General features: G+C 41.5%; 1 protein-coding gene across 11 annotated transcripts in view; it reads left to right on the top strand.

The window, feature by feature from the left end:
• FAT3 (FAT atypical cadherin 3) overlaps positions 1–15,085 on the top strand; it is a 415,442-nt gene extending 400,357 nt beyond the window's left edge. For 6 of the 11 annotated variants that reach the window (XM_040544267.1, XM_040544270.1, XM_040544265.1 and 3 more), the window contains 6 exons: positions 154–307; positions 1,433–2,088; positions 3,619–3,732; positions 7,584–7,643; positions 10,045–10,080; positions 10,726–15,085. In XM_040544267.1, coding sequence (XP_040400201.1) covers positions 154–307; positions 1,433–2,088; positions 3,619–3,732; positions 7,584–7,643; positions 10,045–10,080; positions 10,726–11,345 — 1,640 coding nt within the window. In that variant the 3' untranslated portion in view covers positions 11,346–15,085. Of the gene's footprint in view, positions 1–153; positions 308–1,432; positions 2,089–3,618; positions 3,733–7,583; positions 7,644–9,584; positions 9,661–10,044; positions 10,081–10,725 lie in introns of all 11 variants that reach the window. The other 5 variants (XM_040544273.1, XM_040544271.1, XM_040544274.1 and 2 more) reach the window with 4 other exon arrangements.
• The last annotated feature ends 6,538 nt before the right edge of the window (positions 15,086–21,623 follow it).

The raw sequence follows: 21,623 nt of genomic DNA, 5'->3' as shown, positions 1-21,623 counted from the left end.
ACCATGGAGATGTACCAGAATGTCTATAAACATCCTCTTTCCCCCCCAGGACAATATTTTTTTTGGAGTAAATTAGCCAAATGGATTCCCTTGCTTCTAGATAGATACAGCGGTGGGCTTCTGATATATTTCTTTGTGTCCCTCACCTCCCAGGCTACCAGTGCAATTGCCTCTCCCAGTTTACTGGAAGAAATTGTGAATCAGAGATCACAGCCTGCTTCCCAAATCCCTGCCGGAATGGAGGCTCATGCGATCCCATTGGCAATGCTTTCATCTGCAACTGCAAGAATGGCCTGACTGGAGTAACGTAAGTAAACTTTTCCACGTGGGCAATGGGAGCATCTCAGTTCACTGATGGGATTTATTTTTTGATTAGTCATTTTGTACTCAACTAAGGGACATGGTTTAGTGATGGGACTCAGTAGGTCGGGTTGATGGTTAGACTTGATAATCTTGAAGGTCTTTTCTAACCTAGACAATTCTTTGATTCCCCTGCAAAAAGAACAACCCCAAAGTTAGTGCTTATATCAAGTGCAAGGTAAAGAGAGATGAGAAATCCATGAGGTTTCTGAACTGGGCTACAAAGTTTTGTTTCAGGCTATGATCTTCAAATGGTTTTCACTGATATGGACACCTAACTGTTAGAGGCTTTCTGAGAAATCCATTAAAGTCTGTGGAATCTGAGGCGTAATTTTTTTTTTTAATGGATCAATTTCAGTCACCTTAGACCTAGCATAAAAGCCTAATTTATTGCATTCATTTTTTAAATTCAAGCCTTGATCATATATATACTTGCTGTAGAAACAAAAAATCCTCTGACCTACTTCCTGCCTTTTTCTCATTTGCTTTGTCTGTTTGGACTTTTTGTTTTCTTTTGCCTTTTTGTTGATCGCTTGTTCTTCTCCCCACTTCTCTCTGTTTAGGGTTCCTGTATTTTTTCTTCCCACTTCTCTAATATTTGCTCATTTTATCCCCAGTCCTAAATAAATTCTAGAAGTCAGTATATCCTCCTCTTCTCTCAAATTAGTAGTCTCTGAATATTTTTACTACATTTTTTCTCAACTCTGTTTTCTCCTTGAATCCCCCTGATATTTATATTGAATTCCATCCTATGGTCCAAAAATGATGTAAAAGTTCTGATATTTTCTATTACGTTCTGTGAGCCTTATTAGGATCAAGGAGCCTTTTCCTATCAGATGTTTTAAACTCTTATTTCCTTCTTGACATTTTCATTTTATTGTCTTAAAAAGCCATGGAATAGCTGCAGAAAAATTTAAATACCATTAAATAATATGATAATAATATGATAATTTGCCAAGCACCAGCAAGTTGTTCACTGTAGTTGTACCACTTTGAGAAGACAAGACACCACTTATAAGCTGGGCTGTTTGCTAAGTGTTCTCCAAACCCTATGTTCTTTTCTTCTTTTAAGGTGTGAAGAAGATATCAATGAGTGTGAAAGGGAAGAATGTGAAAATGGTGGCTCCTGTGTCAACATATTTGGTTCGTTTCTGTGTAACTGCACGCCTGGTTATGTGGGACAATACTGTGGTCTTCGCCCCGTGGTGGTTCCCAATATACAAGCTGGGCATTCATATGTCGGCAAGGAGGAGCTGATAGGAATAGCTGTGGTCCTGTTTGTCATATTTGTGCTGATCGTCCTCTTCATCATTTTTCGCAAGAAAGTGTTCAGGAAGAACTACTCCCGCAATAACATCACGCTTGTACAGGATCCAGCCACTGCCGCCCTGCTCAACAAGAGCAACGGCATCCAGTTCAAGAACATCAGGAACAGCGGAGACAGCAGGAACATCTACCAAGAGGTTGGGCCTCCACAGGTGCCCGTGAGGCCAATGGCCTATACCCCATGCTTCCAGAGTGACTCACGGAATAACCTGGACAAGATAGTGGATGGGCTTGGCGTGGAGCACCAGGAGATGACGACGTTTCATCCCGAGTCCCCTCGAATCCTGACAGCCAGGCGGGGTGTCGTGGTGTGCAGCGTGGCTCCCAACTTGCCCGCTGTGTCTCCCTGTCGCTCCGACTGTGACTCCATCAGGAAGAGCACGTGGGATGCTGGGACGGAAAGTAAGTAGCACTGCATGATGTCCTCATTCTTCCCCACCATAGCTAGGGGTCACTCTCAGGGTGCAGCTGGTAGAGCAGCACAGCTACACTTAATGCTCTATCCTGAAGGCTAACAAACTTCAAATTGTTATATTTCTCAAAGAAGGGATTTGGTTTATTTCAGAGATGTTTGCTTTAGCAGAGCAGGAGGTTTCTTTTCTTAGCCATGTTTCCTCTTTTTAGTAATATTTCCTATTAAGTGTCCAACCCCGTTGTGACACAACTTTGATCAAAATAGTCAACTAAAACTCCATGATCTAGGAACTTTTTTAGCCCCATTGTTTTAGGGAGTAAGAACAGATAATAGAGAGAGAAACCTAGCACTGCCTCATATCCAACCTGCACACTTTCATCTAAGGCAGCACATTGGCCAAGGTCTTCTAGTGAAAAAATGGAACAATTTTCATTCCTTCAGGCTGTATTTCACAATTGTGTTGTGGTTGACCTTTTTAGCTATTAAATATAGTTCTGCTGATTGAAAGTATCAGCACGTAAGCCTCCATACGTGCTCTGTTCTGTATTCTCTTGGGTGTTCTTGTCACTGACGCTTCTGGTATCTGCATGAATTTCTGCACAGCATGATGCCACACCCTGGGGATGGACCTCAGCTGTCAACGAGTGGAATCAGTGCAGCTTCATTACTGCAGCACTCACTCCATCGACTATATACCCTGCTTCTCAGCAGGAGCAAATCAGCTGTTACTATATGCAGGTGCCCCATGCTGGGTAGAAATATTTACAGGTAGCAGGTGGAGAGCTGTACTTACGTGGATTGACTGTTTGCAGCACCTGAGTGTGTTCATTCATAATAAACTAACACATCTGTCTCTCAGTGCTTACTGTGAATGATATGTTTTCCTTGTTATCACTCACAGAATGTGTATTTGAATGTCTGTATTTAATTACATGTGAACTTATACCACAGACTGCAGTTACTTTTCTGAACTGTAGAAGAGTTGTCGAGACTGAATGTCCTTGATGAAAAACAATGTAAATTGTAGCATAATCTACTGTACATCAATGGTGGATCCAAGGGCCACTGATGTAAATAAAAAGATGCCCAATAACTTTTCTGAGCTTTGAGTGAGCCTATAAAAAGGCTCTTAAGTTAGGAAATGGACAGTAAAGATAAATGCAACTGTAATCTCTTGTATGAGATGTTTATACCACATTTTTAAAGTCATTATTTTCTTTGCCACTGAGACTACATGGTATCAAAAGCATCTGAATACAGATGTTTATTCCTAGATTATGATGGTGTTAGCTACTCGAGAGACTCTTTGGGCTTCAAACACTTCAAAAATCTGAGTATCGTCATCAGCTGCCTTCATGACCAATGGGTCAATTCCTCTGTCTGGAGAAAATAATTTTATTCTGACAAAAATAATAGAAGACTACCTGTGGGCAGCATTTAGATGGCTCCGTGGTATAAATAAGCAAATGCTCATACATATAGAGTACCATTGTGCTTTGTTTTTGCTGTCAATGAAGGTAAAGGGGTTGATGACGCTGAAGAAGTGACCTGTTTTGCAGGAAGTAATAAAGGCAGCAACTCTGAAGTGCAGTCCCTCAGCTCTTTCCAGTCTGATTCGGGTGATGACAACGGTAAGAAATGATTTTATCTTTATTATGCTGGGGACAAAGGCATTTCACTCTCTTTCTAACATTATTAAAAACAATTAGATGACATCTGGAAAACACTTTAATGATGCTGGAAGTCAGAAAGTCCTGGAATCAAACCTTCACTTTGTGGCCATTTTTTAAATTACAGGAATGTAATTAAAATTTTGATTCTTGGAGCTGTTGCATCAGTACCAAGCTTTACAGTAAATCAGTTATGATAGAGCATGCTTATGTTGCCAAGGTAGAAGTTGACTAATAGGTAGCAAGTTAAACTGTAGGTTTTCCATCATTTTCCCTCTTGAAAGAGGATGACTGATGTTTCATGAGTGAAATGAAAGGGAATTTCTCTGCAGTTTGCCAGGTCTCATTCACAGTCCCAACAAAATTCTGCTGGTGCTCAGCACGCAACAATGAGTGGACGGGACAGTCCTGGTGGCTTGGCCTCTCCCTGGCAATCACAGTTCAGCTAACAATAGAGCACTATTAAATCCTTACTCAGTGCATATTAGTTGCCCCTCTCATGTCCTACATCATTATCTCAGTGGGTGACGTGGGCAGAGCCATACGCAGCCAGAAAGTGGCATGCAAAGTCAGACCAAACCTTTGTTCCTAAGTCCCATGCATGTTGAGCAGTGGTGCTGAGAAAACCCGTGATGTTTCTGCCATAGAGGGATGATGGATGTCAGGGAAGACTCATGCAGATACACAGAAGAAGATTAGCACAAAGACATTACACTTAGATTCCTCAGATGCCAGTTAATGAACTGTCAGGAGACTCGGTTCCTCAGTCAAGTCACGCAGCTCTTCCCTAGGTACTCCTGAATGTTGGAAAAAGCACGTAAAGTGAAGGGCACTTGCAGTTCCTTTTGGTTCAGCTGTGACTGACTGTGATCATGAATATTTTTGTTAAACTTCTCAGCACTTTTCTGTGCCCCCTCCCCCCAAAAAAAACCTTTTGTGATATTGTTTCTATAATAATTATCCTTGTGTTCACTTATTGTACATGGTTACTTTTTATATCCCCCAAATTCTAATAAGGCTTTTCAAGCATCTTATCCTGCCCCCATTTGAAGCAGTGGCACAGTACCCACTGAAATTGAATTGGGCCTTCTGTGCCCACTCATTTTTCCTGAAACCTACGTTGAAAATATGGCCTTTAAAGGTAACAATTCACGTTCAAGGTCTAAACAAATCAATAACTTCAGAGAGAATGAAGAAAGTAACTTAAATCATCTGAGTCATTTTTCAGAGGTCAATGCAAGACTGCATGTTCTGGCTTTCTTTCAGTGTCAGATTGGTTTTGCAGTGGAAGAACCTAAAATACAAATACAGGCATAAGTAAGCATATTCACACTCACATAGTTGTACATAGGGGATAATGGATATCCCTCTTGAAACCATAAATTCTTCCCCTTCCTGTCATTTTAATTCTTTCTGCTTCACAGCCCTGCAAAGGTTAAAAGGTTGTCAGTGAAACAGCAGTGAGTACAATTCAGCATTCTGGGAAGGCAGGAGATGCTGCTCCTTCTCCAGGCTTCTTCCTCCAAAGCTGAGGTCCATGTGGCTAGACAGGGAGGACATGTTTTCGTTGTGCTGCAGTAGAAATGTGCCAACACTATCTTGTGAAACTGGAGATTCGCTTCTGACTGGGGAAGCCTGTTTTGCACCAGACAAGCACTGTGACGCATCCTGCTGAAGGTGTGACCAGCCCTATGTTGTTCGGTTAGTGTCAGGTGCAGGCAACCTCCACTCACCCTCTCCATGTTGCTTGTAGCCTTGTCTTTTTGCATTGAAAAAGAAAATATATACATATATTTTTTTCACCCTGCAAACATTTTGGATGTGATACTGAGCTGGAGTGTACTCTCTCATTTCTACCTCATTTAAATTTCTCAGCTCCCCTAGTCTTGCTGAGGGTAATTAATGGTATTCCCTGTAATCAAAAAGCAATATTTTTAATGGTCGCAAAGAAAAATAGTTGCCTGCTCTCAGCAATAATGTTTTGAACACTCACTTCAAAAGCAAGTTACAGGTCTCCATAATAAGCAATTTGGAAACAGGAGGATGTGGCAAAAGTGGACCTTTAGGTCACCATTTCACTGTCATTGCATTGCTGGTTGTGCTGAGCAGTCCAAGGAACTGCTGTTGATGATGCCAATTTTCCACCCTTGGCAGTGCTGGATTTGGATGTTCTCTTACACTGAACTGCCTGGGGTAGAAGTTTCCCTCCCTTCTCTGCTCAGCTCTCACCAGAGCCATCCCTTAGCTGCCATGAAGACTCTTGTGCTGGGCCTCATTTTTGACCTCCTGTTTTCACTCTCTGTTTTCCCTAGCTCCCAGATCCCTGGCAGAAGCACCACTTTTCCTTCTCATATTACCCATTCCCATTTGGCTGACATTCCCAGTAGTGGAGGGATAGAGAGGTCCTTCTTCTTGGTGGAATTCTTTTTCTTTCCAGCCCTTCTTTGCCTTGTCTCACTCACATCAGCAATATGTGGGGAAGCCAGGACTAGGATGGGGCTGCAACCTTACTGCCAAGGCAGTGGTTCCCCCTAGCTCTGACAAGGCTCCTCGTGCATCTTTTGGCTGCCCTCCACCTCTTTTTCCAGCCACACAGCAGCTAATTACATGGTGCAACCAACTTTTCCATAATGTTTATTTGCATTAGCCAATACAAGCCTCCCTTGCTTACACAATTACCAGTGCCACTGATATTATAAACACTCAACAGAGACATAGAACATGGTTTGTTTGGTTTATCAAGACTCTTTTTGCCAAGCACTCACAAGGACTGAGGAAATTGGATGAGATACTTGATCCCATGCTCAAAATTTAACACAGTCCCCTGAATGTTCAGCACAGAGTTGAAAGCTGCTATTTCTTTAAGTCTGAGTCTAAGACCTCTATGACCTCTAAGTCTATGGGCTGTGTGAAACAACAATGTATTTCTTGTGCAACATTTCGGGTCTTCTTCTTAGCTAGTTCCAAAGCAATCAGTTTTCTTGTAGCTAAAGACATCAGAAAACCCAGTACCCACTGAATGTAATGGGAGCTTCCCCTCTGGTTTCACTGGGTTTTATCTCAAGTAGTCAAAGACAAGGGTGTTAGTTTGTCCAAAATTCAGATCAGCTAGAAGTTCAAACACTGTTCCTCTCTGTGTTAAAAGATTGTGTGGCCTATATTAATTATTTCAAGGAAAAAGTATATTTTGGTGAAATAGTTGCTGAGAACACATAAGGCATTTATGAAAATATTCTATCAAGCAGAGACCTAAATTTGAGCCAAACCTACTTGACTGTGTCCTTCTAATTACGGGAGTACTGCATAATGTCCCAGAGGTATTGCATTGCATGGCTCAAACTGTAAATAAGTAAAACATTCCTCTTAGGAAATAGATTAAGCTTAGCACTGTTTCAGATGGTACGTTGGTCTAAAAGATAATGATCCCTTGGAGCACATGGCATGGTCTCTGGAGACCTTTAAGCAAGAATGAATTAGAAATTAGTGTCAGGTAGACAAGATACTGCTTTGTTTAATTGAATCAGCTGGCCAGTCTGCTTGAATTTATGAGGTGATACACATCATGCCATATGCCTTTTTGGAAATGCTGGTTTGGAATTTATCACCACTCTGAAAATGTATTGGATTATCTGAAATGAAATGTCCTGCAACCCACTGCATAAATCATGCACTGGTCGGCAGACTTTTTTTTTTCTATGTCAGTTCTGTCTGTTTGAGAGAATTTATTGTGGTAACATATGACATGTGTTTTAAATACTAACCTGAAGCTGTCCTTCCCTTCCCTTTATTTTCTGCTTTCCCTCCCCTGCAAGCTTCCATAGTGACTGTCATACAGCTTGTCAACAATGTAGTTGACACTATAGAAAATGAAGGTATTTATTTTTTTTTCTTTCTTGTTATGCAACAATGCTTCTTGTTTTCATTGTGAAACACTCCAGCAGAATCTCACTAATCTACACTGACAAGCAAACCTGTGGTGGGGATTGGGATTTGCAAATCAGCATATTCACCAGCAAACCCAAGAACACCAGGGTGGTGTACCAGAAGATATCTATGGGTAATTGGAGGTGGTAGAAAAGGTGTCAAGGCCATCATCATCTTCTGTTCAGTCAATGTTATTGCTTGCTTATTGCCATTGCCTTCAGAGAGAGTAGGATGAGATTGACAATGGAGACAAGTCACTGAGATTGTCCCATCTACAGAGGATGGGAAACAGAAGATCCAGGAAGGCTGACTGTAAAGTATCCTGGCTGCAGTAAAGTTGGCTTATGCACTCCATTGGGACTACATGGAGAGGAGCAAAGTAGTGGAGGGCAGGTAGCTGGATTCTCCTAGATAATAGTGTCAAACTGATGTATAGACATAACTCCAGGTATGACACATAGCAAGCAGCCTGCCCACCACTGCCTTTCCCCTGGGGTTGCTTTGCCTACTGAATGAGCGTGGCAATATTCAGCTCTGCCATTGGCCCTCTGGGTAATCTTAGACCCATCATGCTACAAGTGGTTTCCCTAACTGTAAAACAAGAACATTACAATTTGCCTCTTTGATAAAGCATTGAAGAAATGTGATATACCAAAAATAAATATTAGTTATATTTATTTGTGAAGCATTTATCCTATTCTTGGGAAAATGTCAACTCAGCATCAACTTGGTTATCCACAAGTCCAAAATATAGTCTATAGTGTATTTTCTGATTTTCTGAAGTGTAAGATTGCCATTCTTCTGGCTTTTGTATAAAATGAACTAGCCAAGGTTAACTCAAAAAGAAAGTCCCACTCAAAAAAAATAAAAAATAAAAAAAAATAATAAAACTGAAATGAAAGCACAGCCACTGTAATTGTCCCTGCATTCCTAAAGGAAAGCATAAGCAAACACATTGGCTTCCTATCATGCTTTACTGGTCAGAAAAAGCCAACCTGGCAACAATTTCAACAGGCTGTCACTGAAAATGCTTAGCCCACTTCCCAGTTCCTCACATAAGGGTTACTAATCTTGAATGCCCTGCAGCAGAGCTGGTGAAAGCAGTGCACCGTTAGTTGCACAAGGGCTGCGGGTGCATCGCGGTGGGAGGAGGACAGGGCTCCTGCCCCGGGGAGCTGCAGCGGGTGGTGCGAGTCAGCACATTAGTGAGGTTCTCCTGGATCCCGAAACCACGCAGCTCGGAAGGACCCAACGCATCTCGGGTGCAATGTCATTACACTGACTGAAAGACAGCAACATCCTCATCCAGCAGAGAGGAATGACAAAGGAGAAGAGTGGTTAGGGCCGGTTCAGACAGTGCTGCTAAAGCTGCGGTAGCCCTAACCCTCCTCAGCCCAGGCTAATGCAGAGCAGGTAGAAAGCTGCTATCTGGCTAACAAGCTAACAAATAAATCACTGTCACCACGCAGCATATGTGGTGATAAGCAAGGGCAAGAGTGGTGTTAATAGATGGAGGCCTGGAGAATAGCCTTCTCTGACCTCATCTGTGCCAGAGCTTAAGGACTGTCATGCCATAAGGTGCTGCTCATCTGACCAGACCTCCTCCAGCAAGGCAGTCCAGAGACCTTGCCCGGTGACTTCTTGCATGAAGCCCAATAACACGTGGCTGAACAAGAGCATCTCATCTAGAAGACGCTGCAGCTTATTCCCCGCTCTTGTCACACAAAACCTCTTTCCTTGCTCTCTCCCCAGCCCCTGCACCCTCTCCATACTGGAATGCCTCCCTCCCCACCAGCTAGCATGGCAGTGCAGGTGGGAGGTGGGTACGGGGTTGCGGGGCATTGTAGCTGACGGCCCCATTAAATGGCTTTGTATTCTATTCTATTCAGGTTCTTATACCGTGCCCATCACCATGGTATCTGAGCCCAGGTGGGCCCAGATTTGTTTGAACCGGCCCTGAGAATGGTAGATTCTTATTTTTCTGTTTCAAAGTGAGAGAGAAATGTACTTTGCAATTATAAACCATAGAGATGGTGGATAGCCCTTTTTGTATTAAGAATTCCAGCTGTAATGTAATTCCATATCTGTTCAGTGAGGGTAGATAATTAAGATATGATAGAAAAGGAATATAATGCACATGACAATCATTTCTTTATGTATGTCTGCATTTGACTGGGCAAGCTTATCTTGTACATTAAAATAAAGAACAATTTAAAATCCTATTAAAATGACACCGAGCCAGCTGTACTTTAGAAATATGCATGCAGAGTTTTGTATTTTCACGTGTAAGACTACGCTGGTAACACGCTCAAAGTTACCAGTTTTTACTTTTCACTTTGTATCTAACAGTGTCTGTTATGGATCAAGGACAGAACTACAACAGAGGTGACTTTTCTGAGACCCTTTCTGCCTGTTGGACTGTGCTGGGGTGGGAGGGCACTGACTTGATTTGTTTTTTCTTGAACTGCTTCACATGTTCTCTTTTGTTTGAATTCTGTCGGGTTGCAAATGCTGCATGAGAAAGGCCAGACACTTTTTTTTTTATTTCAGGATCCAGTTCTCAGTCTCTTGGTTGATCAGATTGTTTGCTTGCACACTTCCTTTCTTGAGACAAAGTCATTGGAGGTGGAAGGGGAGATTAGATGTTTTATCATAAGCATGCTGATTTTATTTTTTTTTTCAATTAACTGTGAAAAGCATTAATTCAGAGATTTTTGTCATTTTGATTTGTCAGCGTCATAGTTTCTAATACAACCTAGTAACATCCTAAGATGTGAACACGGCCTTAGATTAGCCGTGTTTCGTTTCTCTGCTTGTTCGCATTAGCATCATCATGCCATTTCGTCCTTCTCTCCTACCACTCTGGTCAGAGCATGGCTGACCTGCGGCGATGGCCTGTGGCGCATGCTGTGATTTAAACGTGCTGTGAGGATTGAGAGTTTGCTCTTTAGCAAACTCCAGTGCATGCTGGACACCCCCTTGCCATTAGTGTCCTCATCCTAACAGCTCTGGTTCTCTTTCCCGTTGCAGCATATCATTGGGATACCTCTGACTGGATGCCAAGCGCTCGTTTATCTGACATAGAAGAAGTGCCCAATTTTGAGACGGCAGATGGAGGCTCGACTCACCATGGCAGCACCAGAGAGCTGGAAACAGATTACTACCTTGGTGGCTACGACATCGACAGCGACTACCCTCCCCCTCATGAAGAGGAGTTCATGAGCCAGGACCAGTTACCACCTCCTCTTCCAGAGGATTATCCAGACCAATATGAAACCCTTCCGCCCTCGCAGCCGGTCTCAATGGCAAGTACGCTCAGCCCCGACTGTAGGCGACGGCCGCACTTCCACCCCAGCCAATACCTCCCTCCTCACCAGTTCCCCCATGAGACAGACACCGCAGGGGCTCAGACTGGGAACGAATTTAGTACTTTTGCTGTTGGCCCAAGCCAGAACACAGAAAACGTTAGTGCAGGTAAGATGCCCTTATCCTTGCACAACTCCCTAGATGCCTCCTCTTCTGACGTCTCAGCCAGCTGCGGCTTTGATGACTCTGAAGTAGCCATGAGTGACTATGAAAGCGTGGAGGAACTCAACCTAGAAAATGTTCACATTCCATTTGTGGAGACCCAGCATCAGACACAAGTGTAAAGGAAGCTCCATTCTTCTTCTCCTTCTTCTTCTTCTTCTGTTTTTTCTTTTTTTCTTTTTTTTTTTTTTGTCATTTGGTCCAATTAATAGTATAAATATTGAGAAGAAATTTTGCTGAAGGTGTATCTATATATATTGGGCAATGCAAAAATACAGTATAACCCATTATTAGCTTGTTCAGAAATGATACTGTATGTGCAGACACGAAGAGACCAATTGCGTTAAGTATTACACATCACAAAATTGTTACAGACAATCTGGAGAGTATGTACCTTCTATTTATTACCAAGAGTAAAACTGAGCATTTGAGGAAGGGGGAAGCGATCTCATTGCTAAATAAATTCCTTCTCTCCCTCCCACCATCACCCAGGGTTGGGGTTTGGTTTTTTTTTGGTATTGTATTATTAAAAGTGTTACAGTGTTATGATCTCCCTACAGTATTAAAGAACTGGTATGGATCATTCCAAGATGCAATATTGCATGAAATATTATGTCAGCAAAAGAGTGAAAGCAATTGATTGCTGAGGCTGCTATGTACAACATGTCAGATGGCTTAAAAAACAGCATTTACAAATTGATGTATCAAAGGCAAGCTACCAGTCATTTGTCCATAAATATTTATCTACCCTTTTGTTTGTTACATAGCATTTCATTCTACTTTGTGTACATATACCACAACATATATACAGCAACATATATACAGCCTATATTTACTCTAAGTTGGCCTGCTTTGGTTGCCGTGTTTTAACACCTGATGTCAGATGCGTGTGTACAACTTCACCTGTGAGAACTTCTAGCAATATCAGAGTCTGGTTCCGTACCAGCCCGGTTCTGCCTCAGACGTGTACCTACAGCTTCCCTTGACTTCTGTATGCAGCATGAACATGGATCTGAAAACATCTGGCAAACCTAAGTATCTATGTAGTGTGGCTGATTTTTTTGAAATTCCTTGCTTGGGCAATCACCTCTTTAACAGCAGTCATCATGCTACAATTATTACAGTAAAATTAGTTGCAATTAAGTTGCATAAAACATTGCTATAATCTCAAATCGTTAGTTTAACATCATTTGGCAAATGTCCATCCTTAGAGTTTATGGGATGAGCTGTCAGCTGCTGTAAACTGACTCAGTCGGTGGAACTGCACGGATGGGCCACGGCCAGAGATCTGGTTTTAGATTTTCTGTCGGATGTGTGTGTGATTTCGTAGGGTTTGAGGACTTCCAAAGGTTGTTTGCAGACTTTAGAATATCATGGAATGAGGAAAACCACGGCATCAACTATGCTCTTATGCTTCCCTCACCCTCATTGGAGTAAATGGCCTTTCACAGCGACTGGCCCAAGCAGCTAAGTGCAATATGGAAATACGGCATTTTCACTCAATGTATTAAAGCAGAATACATGTACCCATTTCTCAGTGCTATGAAAATGTTTCTACCACATCATTTTATAGCATCTTTATACCTTATCAATGAATGTGAGTCTGTAGTCTGCATTACTGCTGGGATTTCATCCATTCCTGCCATGGCATAATTCAGTCATTTTGAAAAGCCATTGAATACGTCATTGTTATTAATGAGTAGACTCATTAACAGGTTTCCTATGCTGCTTTCCATATCCTGTCTCTTGGTCAAACATGTTAACTGAATAGGTTCATCAGTTGTATTCCCGGGCGTGTTCTTGACTGATTTGAGCTTCGCCCAAAATTAAATTGTTGTCCATTTCTTGACATACAAAAAGTGTTCATTCACAGGTTACCCCCAACAAGAAGAAATTATTAATAGAATATAATTGAAATAATTGCAGCTTGTAACACTTTTAATAAAACGGGATTTCTAAAATTCTCAGAGTAGGTACAATATGCAGCAATTCTTCATTAGAAAACAGCTCATTTATACAGGTACATGAAAAATTGAGTGAACTTCTGGAAATACCATGTACTGCACATACAAGTATTATCAAGTACTTGTCCACAAGTAGTTCCTGTCCATTGAATTTATGAATGTCACTTGGTCTTCTCAAAGTAAACACGCTTCTGTAACGGTGATATATTCTGAATGTGCACACAGTACGTTTCAACTCCCTTTCCCTGCTATTCTCCCTGTGTTTTCAAGAAAAAAAGAATAATGGAAATTTGTATCGCGATTGCAAGGAACTGAGGGACTTGCCAATAAACCATGAAGTGTTTTGGCAAGCCTTGAGGCACAGACAGAGGATGATTTGCATAGTTCATGAAGTCTGTGTTGCAAGAAATGAGATGCAAGGATTAGATTGATGTCTCTTCAAGATTAGGTACAACTGGGTTAGAAAAGCAAAGCTGCAAGCTTAGCTGCTACAAAGCAATTTTAAAGCTGGTATGACTTTCTGAGAATGTGATAGTCTCTTAGCATCTAGTTGTAGTTTACATGGGGTTTGCTCCTACTCAGTATTGGTGTGAGACATTTTTATCTATTATGCAATTACTTCTGTTTTAGTCCCCAGCTAGTTATGAAGTGTACTTGTCATCTTCTTTTCTGTAGTGAAAAATCTTGAGTAAGCCTGAGACTCTGATATCAAAACTTTACTGGGACATATCAGAAGTGTCACAAGGGAGAACACCACAGGAGCCTAGCAATTGCCATACAAAAAAAGATCAATGTTTCTTACCAAGCTTGTTGCCTCAGTAATATCTTGTTGGTAGTGAATTTTACTAGTAAAATATGCATAAATACAATGTATAGTACCTTTTCTGTTTTGATGTTGTTGCCATTTCATTTCACTGAATGCCTACAAACTAAAGTGCTGTGGGGAAGGTGCCAAGGATCACTGTTCAGCCTTCTCTGTCCCACTCATTTCTATACCTCAATATCTCCTCCCCTCCAAATCAAATGAGCCTAATCTATTTTTTCCATCTCAAACAAATGCCCCTCTGTGGATATTGGTACTGATGTGGCCTTTCTGGTTTTGTTATGGCCTTTTTGGATAGTGATAAGAACCTGAATGCAGATCTCAAGGTGAAATACCTCTTAGGGAATAAGATTTTTGTATTAACATCCTCTTGTTAATCCGTACTATTTTCTTTTTAATTACTGCTCTACATGGACAAGCCCTAATTTTCTAAGCTGGAAGATAACAACACATGCACAACCTGATGTAAGAATTAGTGTTTACGTTATTCCATCCAACATTTAATTCTTTTTCTGCCATATGGTGATTTTTATGTTGCTGCTCCTGCCATTGCCAACTCCCTAGTTTTGTTAGAGCTGATCTGGTTGGCCTTGATCCTGCGTGTCTGTATTTCAACTCACATTCCTGTAGATGGCTCCACCACACAGTGTTTTCTTTCAGGATCTGCTGTAAGAGAGGTTTCATAGACTTAAATGCTTTGCACTATCATCAGTGAATTAAAACCCTTAGGATCAAGACAGTTTTTGCTTTTTGTAAAGAAGCAAACCAAGAAATAAGCAACTTTTAAAAATTCAAATACCTGCTTGTGTCAAAAATCACTGACTTTACTGAGGGGTGTGTGTCTGAGTAAAAGGACGCGTGTTCTCTGTGTTTTGGTCCAAATGCCATACACACGGAGAGCCTTTTGATAACTCTGGCAGTGGGAAGAACCTTAAAGTGACTGACATCATAATTTACACTGCCAATACCACATTAAGTGGCCTTGTGCAAAAGGGAAAAACAGGCTTATGTACTTTTCTGAAATATGTTGATTATTTTGCCTTTGGGTTATAAACATCCTAAAAACAAAACAAACCATAGTCCCAAAGGTACCGCATGTGATTGCTATCCTGACCCAGTATCTTATAGCTGGGCACAGGGCCCAAGGTGACACAAAGAGACACAACAGCACCTCCCTCCCACAGGGCCAAATGGACAGCCCTGCTAGAAGACCACCATAAAGTTGCCTTCCTATTGGCCACTCCTATAGGAAACAGCATAGGAGAGCAACCAGGAAGATGTTGTAGTAGAGATTCACTGCAGTGCTGTGATTTCCACACAGTCCAGAAATTTTCCTAAAGCTTGGTGATGTCCTTGATCCTGTACCATCCCGTGGGTTACTTTAGCCTGTAGAGCAGCACAAAGCTGGAAGGAGCCAAAGGCTTCTCGCTGCCTCTGTTTTCCTGACAGAAGAAAACCGTGTGCTCCAGCACGGGCTCTACCGCTCTGCATGTCCCACAGGCAAGTTAGATTTAGGGCTTTGGTATTTTTCTTCTCTTTTCTAAATTCTCTAGTATAGTCCGAAGTAGTGCTGGCCTTGGTGTATTGGTGCCCTCTTCAGTGAGAAAGTCAGCCTGGACACAGCACGGTGAGGCAATGCACAACGCCGAAATGCTGGTTATTAGGGGGGCAGCAGCCTGTTGTCTCTGAGAGCCAGACAGGTGGTAATCTTCAAGAATATGACATGAAAATTGTTGCTGTTGGCTCAATTTAACATCCATTGTAAAGAAACATATGGGCAGGACAGGAAAAATGGTTAAAAATATGGCTGTACTCCTCATCAAGCTCCTGTTTGAAAAGCTAAAGGAATGCTATAGTGCATCCTTATAGCTGGTAATAACTGCAGACACAGGAGAGTTGAAGATGCCCTGGACCAGTTCTGCTACACTTCATTTGGAAAGGTTATGCTTAATAATGGAGAAAAAAAAAAAAAAAAAAAAAAAAAAAAAAGAAAAGAAACAATTTAAAGCCAGTAGTGAAAGTACATTTATGCTTGGTTGGTATTTTGGGGGAATCTATTAACTGAATAATAATGGATATTTCATACATTTCCAAAGAGAGAGCTACATCTTAAAGTTCATCTTCTGATCATTTACCATCATTTGCCATGCAGTAAAACTGTGCTTTTTGCATCTCTGTCCCTCTCAATACACTAAACTGTGAATAGAGCCTTAGAAATTTAGAGTATTGCCCATTATCCATGGCCTTTAGCCTGCGTTTCATAAACTTGACATTTAACATCTCCATGACCAGAAGGAGCATTCAGTTAGTAAATCAGCTGCATCGTCATAGGGATGGGTGGATGGGGAGGAAATGAAATTAAATTCATTTCATTATGTAATAATGAAAAGCAATAACTACAAGTATGTCGTATTACACAAAGGCCATAAGTAAACTTTACCAGTGTTAAGAGTGCACTTGAACTGTATTGTGGAAAGAGATTGGAGCCCTCAGAACTGTAGCATTCTTCTGTCGTAGGAGTACCTGAATCGCTGTTATTTAACAATGCAATGAGCCCATGCTGCCGCTTTTCAGGAAGTGACAAAGATATTTCGGAATGAAAGCAGTTCTCTTTAAAGCACTGTATCGGAAAAGATTGTCTTGTAAATTTTACCTGTCGCAAGCAGGCTGGTTTGTAAAAGATGTATGTTTTCGTGTTTAAAAAGAAGTTTATAAAATAATGTATATAATGGTTTCAAATTACCAGGCTTTTGTAGATATTTGATGCCAATCAGGTCGCTTTAATTTTCTTTTTGTTTGTCTGTTTGTTTGGTATAATTCTAAAGGGTCATCAAAGTTGGTTTAAACTTTTAAGGTAACAGCAAAAAAAAAAAAAAAAAGTTTTAGATTTGAAAACTGGTACTTTTTAATCATTTCAAAATGTACTGTAACTTTTCTTTTGGTTCTGCTCTTTTTGTTTAACTTTTTCTGTTTTTAAGAAGATGTTTTTTATTGACTTTTTTTAAATGAATGTGTTTTGCACAAAAAAAAAGAAAAACAAACAACAACCCTAGAGATATGAATTTTATGCCATTTCAAGTAGTTATTAAGAGATGTCATATCTCCAATGACAACAGATTAAACCTTATGCAAAAGGGAAGGTTTATCACTTTGAGTGGGTATAGTCCCTCATCCGAAAACTAATTGTTCCTTCATAATTGCTGTTGGCAGTATTGTCTTGTGTTCTTTTGCTATAAAAACAAAACAAGTGTACAGGTTTGTAACTGCCAAAATTTGCTAAAGTTGATGGTTAAAACAAGTTTTCCAAGTAAACAAAAAGAAAAGCCCAGCTGTGTTGATTATTTCTTGGTTTTTCTCCTACTTTCAAAGACATCAATTCTGCAAGGAATGTAGCATTTCATGACCTCACTGTGTGCAGTCTTGCAGAAAATGATACTTTTTTGGACTCTTCAAATTCATTTCATTATTACATGGCAATTCCTGTATAGGGGGCCCTGCTCACACTGCAGAGCTCTTGCCAAGAGTTACTTGGCTGGTGTGTGGACACTAATGTGGTTACCTAATTAAAATCACAACCTTAAATGATGCAAAGGGTATCAACACATCATGTAGCCATCTAGGCATTGAGCTCCATCAACTGAGCCAAGTTCAGGGGCAATTCAGCTGTTCCGGGTTAGCTGCTTAGCAGGGCAACGAGGGATGGGTGCTCAGAGGTGGTGTGTAAAGCAGCAGCCTGCTCTGCAGTGGAGAAGGACAAGTTTGCCTCCTGCCATTGGCATCTCTGTCCTCCAGCATCATGGCATCAGCAGCTGGGACCAGCTGGGACAAATTCAGGTGGGAAGTCTCAGGTATGTACGCACTGCCCCAGACAGAGCCCTCATTGTGCTAGGCACAATACCCAGTTTGCTGTGGGGTTGCATTCAGGGATGAACTCTATCTACGTCTCCTTGAACACATCTGATCCACCCCACAGCCCAGTGCAGAAAGAAGAGATGTTCCCTCCAGGGCTCTTTGAGTGCCCTGCCATGATACAGCCAGGAGCACGCCTTGCACTATCAAGGAGGAGGGATGCTTCTTGCAGTGTGGTATCCCATTAAAACGTGAGACTCAGAGCAGTGTTTTAACTAAGCCCACCAGCCGAGGCACAAATACCCCTTTTCAACATTCCTGAAATGGGATTTAAACTGTGGAAAGGCAGAATACCAACTCAACATTAAAAGTCTCTCCTCCCCTGAGAATAAAAAGATTTTTCCAAGAATGGACAAGTAAGCCAGTTTCCTACTTACTTCATTGTTTGTATATTCCCTGCTCGTAGAGGAGCTTTTCTGCTTTCCTACATTTCCCAGCAGATTTTGACTCAACCTCAGTGAAACATTCATGGCAGTGGAAGTAGTGCCAGAGGTCAGCGAAGCTCACTGGCATAGTGAGATGGAGCAGAGAAGTGGACAGGGAAGACTAGTTTGGAGAACATTCAGGACAAAACGACTTAAAATTCCTGCCTCAGTTTAATGTCCAGAGCTAGAGAACGACATCAGTATTTCTTTTAGGATGGAAAAGATGAGAACTGAGATGGCAAAGAGGTCAAAGCTCACCAAGTGTCCTGTCAAAAAGGAATTGCCACCACTGGCTGTCCCCTTAACTCGCGCCAACAATACACTATTTTTTCCTGCCATGTGTTATAGTAACAGGTTGTGCAAACTTGCAGCATATCCAGGTGAACAGGGTGGAAACCAGCTTCCCCCATTAACACAGCCAGTGCTGCCAGTGAATAAAATGTCACTCAGCAGCAGAAGTGGTGTCTAAATGTTAGGAGGTAAAATCTAATGGGAAAAAAATGGAAAGAAGCAGATGCTAAAAACATAGCGCTGGTCATTTCAGTGGACCCAGAGTTTTATCAGAAGAATCTTCTCTTTTATTTCCACAGAAATATCTGTAATGCAAAACAGCATGGAAAGCAGGGCTGGCATTTCCAGCCCTTCAGAAACAATTAGGAGTTGCCACAGTTCTCTAGGGATTGCTCATCTGGAAATGAAGAGGAGAGAGTCCTTCCTATCTGCAAACTTACCGAGCATCTGAATTTTCAGATCAAAGACCTTTCCCTGCTGGTAACATCCTTTCTGCTTCCCCTTCTCATGCTGCTTGCCCCCAGTCTTATCACTCAATGGGGAAAAGTCAGTGCAATGACTGACTTTCTCTCGCGTTCAGAGAAAGCAATTTAGAAGCCCCCTGCCTCTTTTCAGCCAGCAATCATATGTTACAGGGAAGAAAGTCTTTTCGAAAGGGCACACAAGCCTGCTGGAGGAAAGGCTCCTGGCTATACAAACATGCCCTGTTCCATGCAAGAGGAGGCCAGGAAAATGTAACAGCAGTTTTTTTCTCTTTTAGTTTAATTCTTTCAGGTGTATGTTCTCCCTAGAATACCTCTCTGCAGCACACCTCACCTGAGCTCCCACCAGAGCCGAAGGACAGCAGCAGGCACCTCCTGCAGAAGATGTGCTCTGGTGCAAGCCATGGTAAATCCACTGAGCTCTGTGGACACAACTCTCTGAAGCTGTTGCTTAAGGAAGAGAAAAAGTACAAAGAAGCTGCAGAGAAGCTGATTCCCACTGTCCCACTTGGCTGTTTCTTGGCTTGCTCAGACATGTCATGAATTGCTCTCAAGGGAATAAATGCTGCTGTAAACTGGCCAAGCAGAGAAAGCAGTTGCCTGCCACAGCCTATTGATCAGTTACATGGGAGTGTTTGCAGGGACACTTGTATGGACAATAACAAAGAAAAAGAGAACAAACTTTTTTTATTCAAGTCACTTTAAGTGGTTTATTTAAAATATATATATAGAGAGAGAGAAGATTAAATAATTAAACACAATGTTATAAGGTGATCATGTCTTATAAAAAAAAAAAAAAGGGATTTAAGTAGCACTAGTAATTCAACCTTACTACAGACGAAAGGTGATGTGCTGATTTTATTAAGTCCATTAGGTCACTCCTGTTGTCTTCAGTTTGCCTGTGACTTCACTGGGTCTCCCTGAGAATGGGATGTTTGCAACACGGAGAAGAGAAGCAGGAAGGATTTCTCCTGGAAATTGTTTGTTAGGGAAACTGAAATACCCTTGTTCAAGGTAGGTGTGAACTGACAGGTTGCAAGGAGACCAAGTGCCTGCCATTCCCCATCCCACTTTGAGCAAAGCAAGGCTAACAGTTTCTGTGCATCTTTTGGTCGAAGACTAATACCTAGAGCACAAGGGCTTGCTGCCTGCAGGTTTTCCAGCATAAAAATTGCGCCTTGTGTTTCCTTCCTCGCAAAGAACAAATGCATAGGGTGAGGGTTCCTCACATATCTCCAGTGTTGGCATCTCCGTTTGAGCCAGCCATCCTTGGCTTCTTTACATTCAGTGAAGGGATCTAGGCTCTTCAGGATGCAAAGTCATCTAATCCATTGCTAATGTCTACTTTAGAAGGACAACAGCTGAGAAGAGCTCATGTGTCTTCAGTAGCAATTAAGGATTCCAGATGATAGCCTCAGATACGGATTTCTATCTTGGATCCTATGGATTCCACATTCAGTGCATGTTTTGCGTTTGGGAATTGTTCATGTAAATTGTTTTAAGCATCTTTACTCATATGAGTGAGAGAGATTAGCAAACCAGACAGAGGCCAGGAGAGCCATTGAAATGGTTGGGGCATATGACATATGGGGAAAATTTAAGGGACCCAACTTATTTGGTTCTGTGATTCTATTTCTGTGTTTTCTGTCCTAAGAAATAAAATGTTTTCTATTCAACTGAAATCCATCTGTTGCCATGTATAAAAGTTATTTGCCTTTTATGAATTACAGTAAACCTAAATCTTATTTAGTAGGTTCTCAGGAAAAAATACCTTTATTATCTCTGCTTACTGTTCAGTTCTAATAGTAATAATTGATGCAAACCTCAAAATCACGTTACTCTATGAAATATATATACATATTCCTAAAGAAAGAAGACAAAGATCTGATTAAGATCTAGTTGCAAAGTTTCTGCTAACAGATGCTGTCTTAATATTGTCCCTATTGAATACATCCACACATAGCCTGATGTAGCCAACAATACTCGAGCTGAACACCAGTACACCTGGGCAGTCAGGGAAACCCACTTAGTACACAGGATTTATTAGGTTAACCAGTAGCCCACTTTTTCCTCCCTCCCTCTTTAATAATACTGGAAGCCTTTAGGAATATTGCTTTTTCCAGGGGCCTACAGCTGTGAACCATGCAGTATGGGCTCCTGAACAGACATTCACTACAGCAATCTCATCCTCCTAGAGCAGGAAAAAAGCTGGAGCTCCTCCGCCTATGAGGAAAAGGGTCTGCACAAACCTCTGCTGGTGTAACTGCAAGGAATGGGATGCTTAGGTACTCACAGAGCTGGTGCTGATATTCACATAAGAAGCAGTGGAGATCCTGGATCAGGAAGTCCTAGATCAGCACACTTGGTCCTGATCTATGAAGAATCTAAGTCAAAACAGCAAGGCTGGAGGCATCCAAGCTTTTTTTTCAGGACAAGCTAAAGACTATGCTCTTTATCCTTTCTGTGAACATCCATTAGCTAAAATGGGTGAGTTCTGCTATGGCAA

Source organism: Cygnus olor, chromosome 1 (assembly GCF_009769625.2).
Source record: "Cygnus olor isolate bCygOlo1 chromosome 1, bCygOlo1.pri.v2, whole genome shotgun sequence".
NCBI classification, from domain to species: Eukaryota; Metazoa; Chordata; class Aves; order Anseriformes; family Anatidae; genus Cygnus; species Cygnus olor.
The sequence above is the reverse complement of the archived record's forward strand: the minus strand, read 5'-3'. Positions and strand labels throughout refer to the sequence as shown.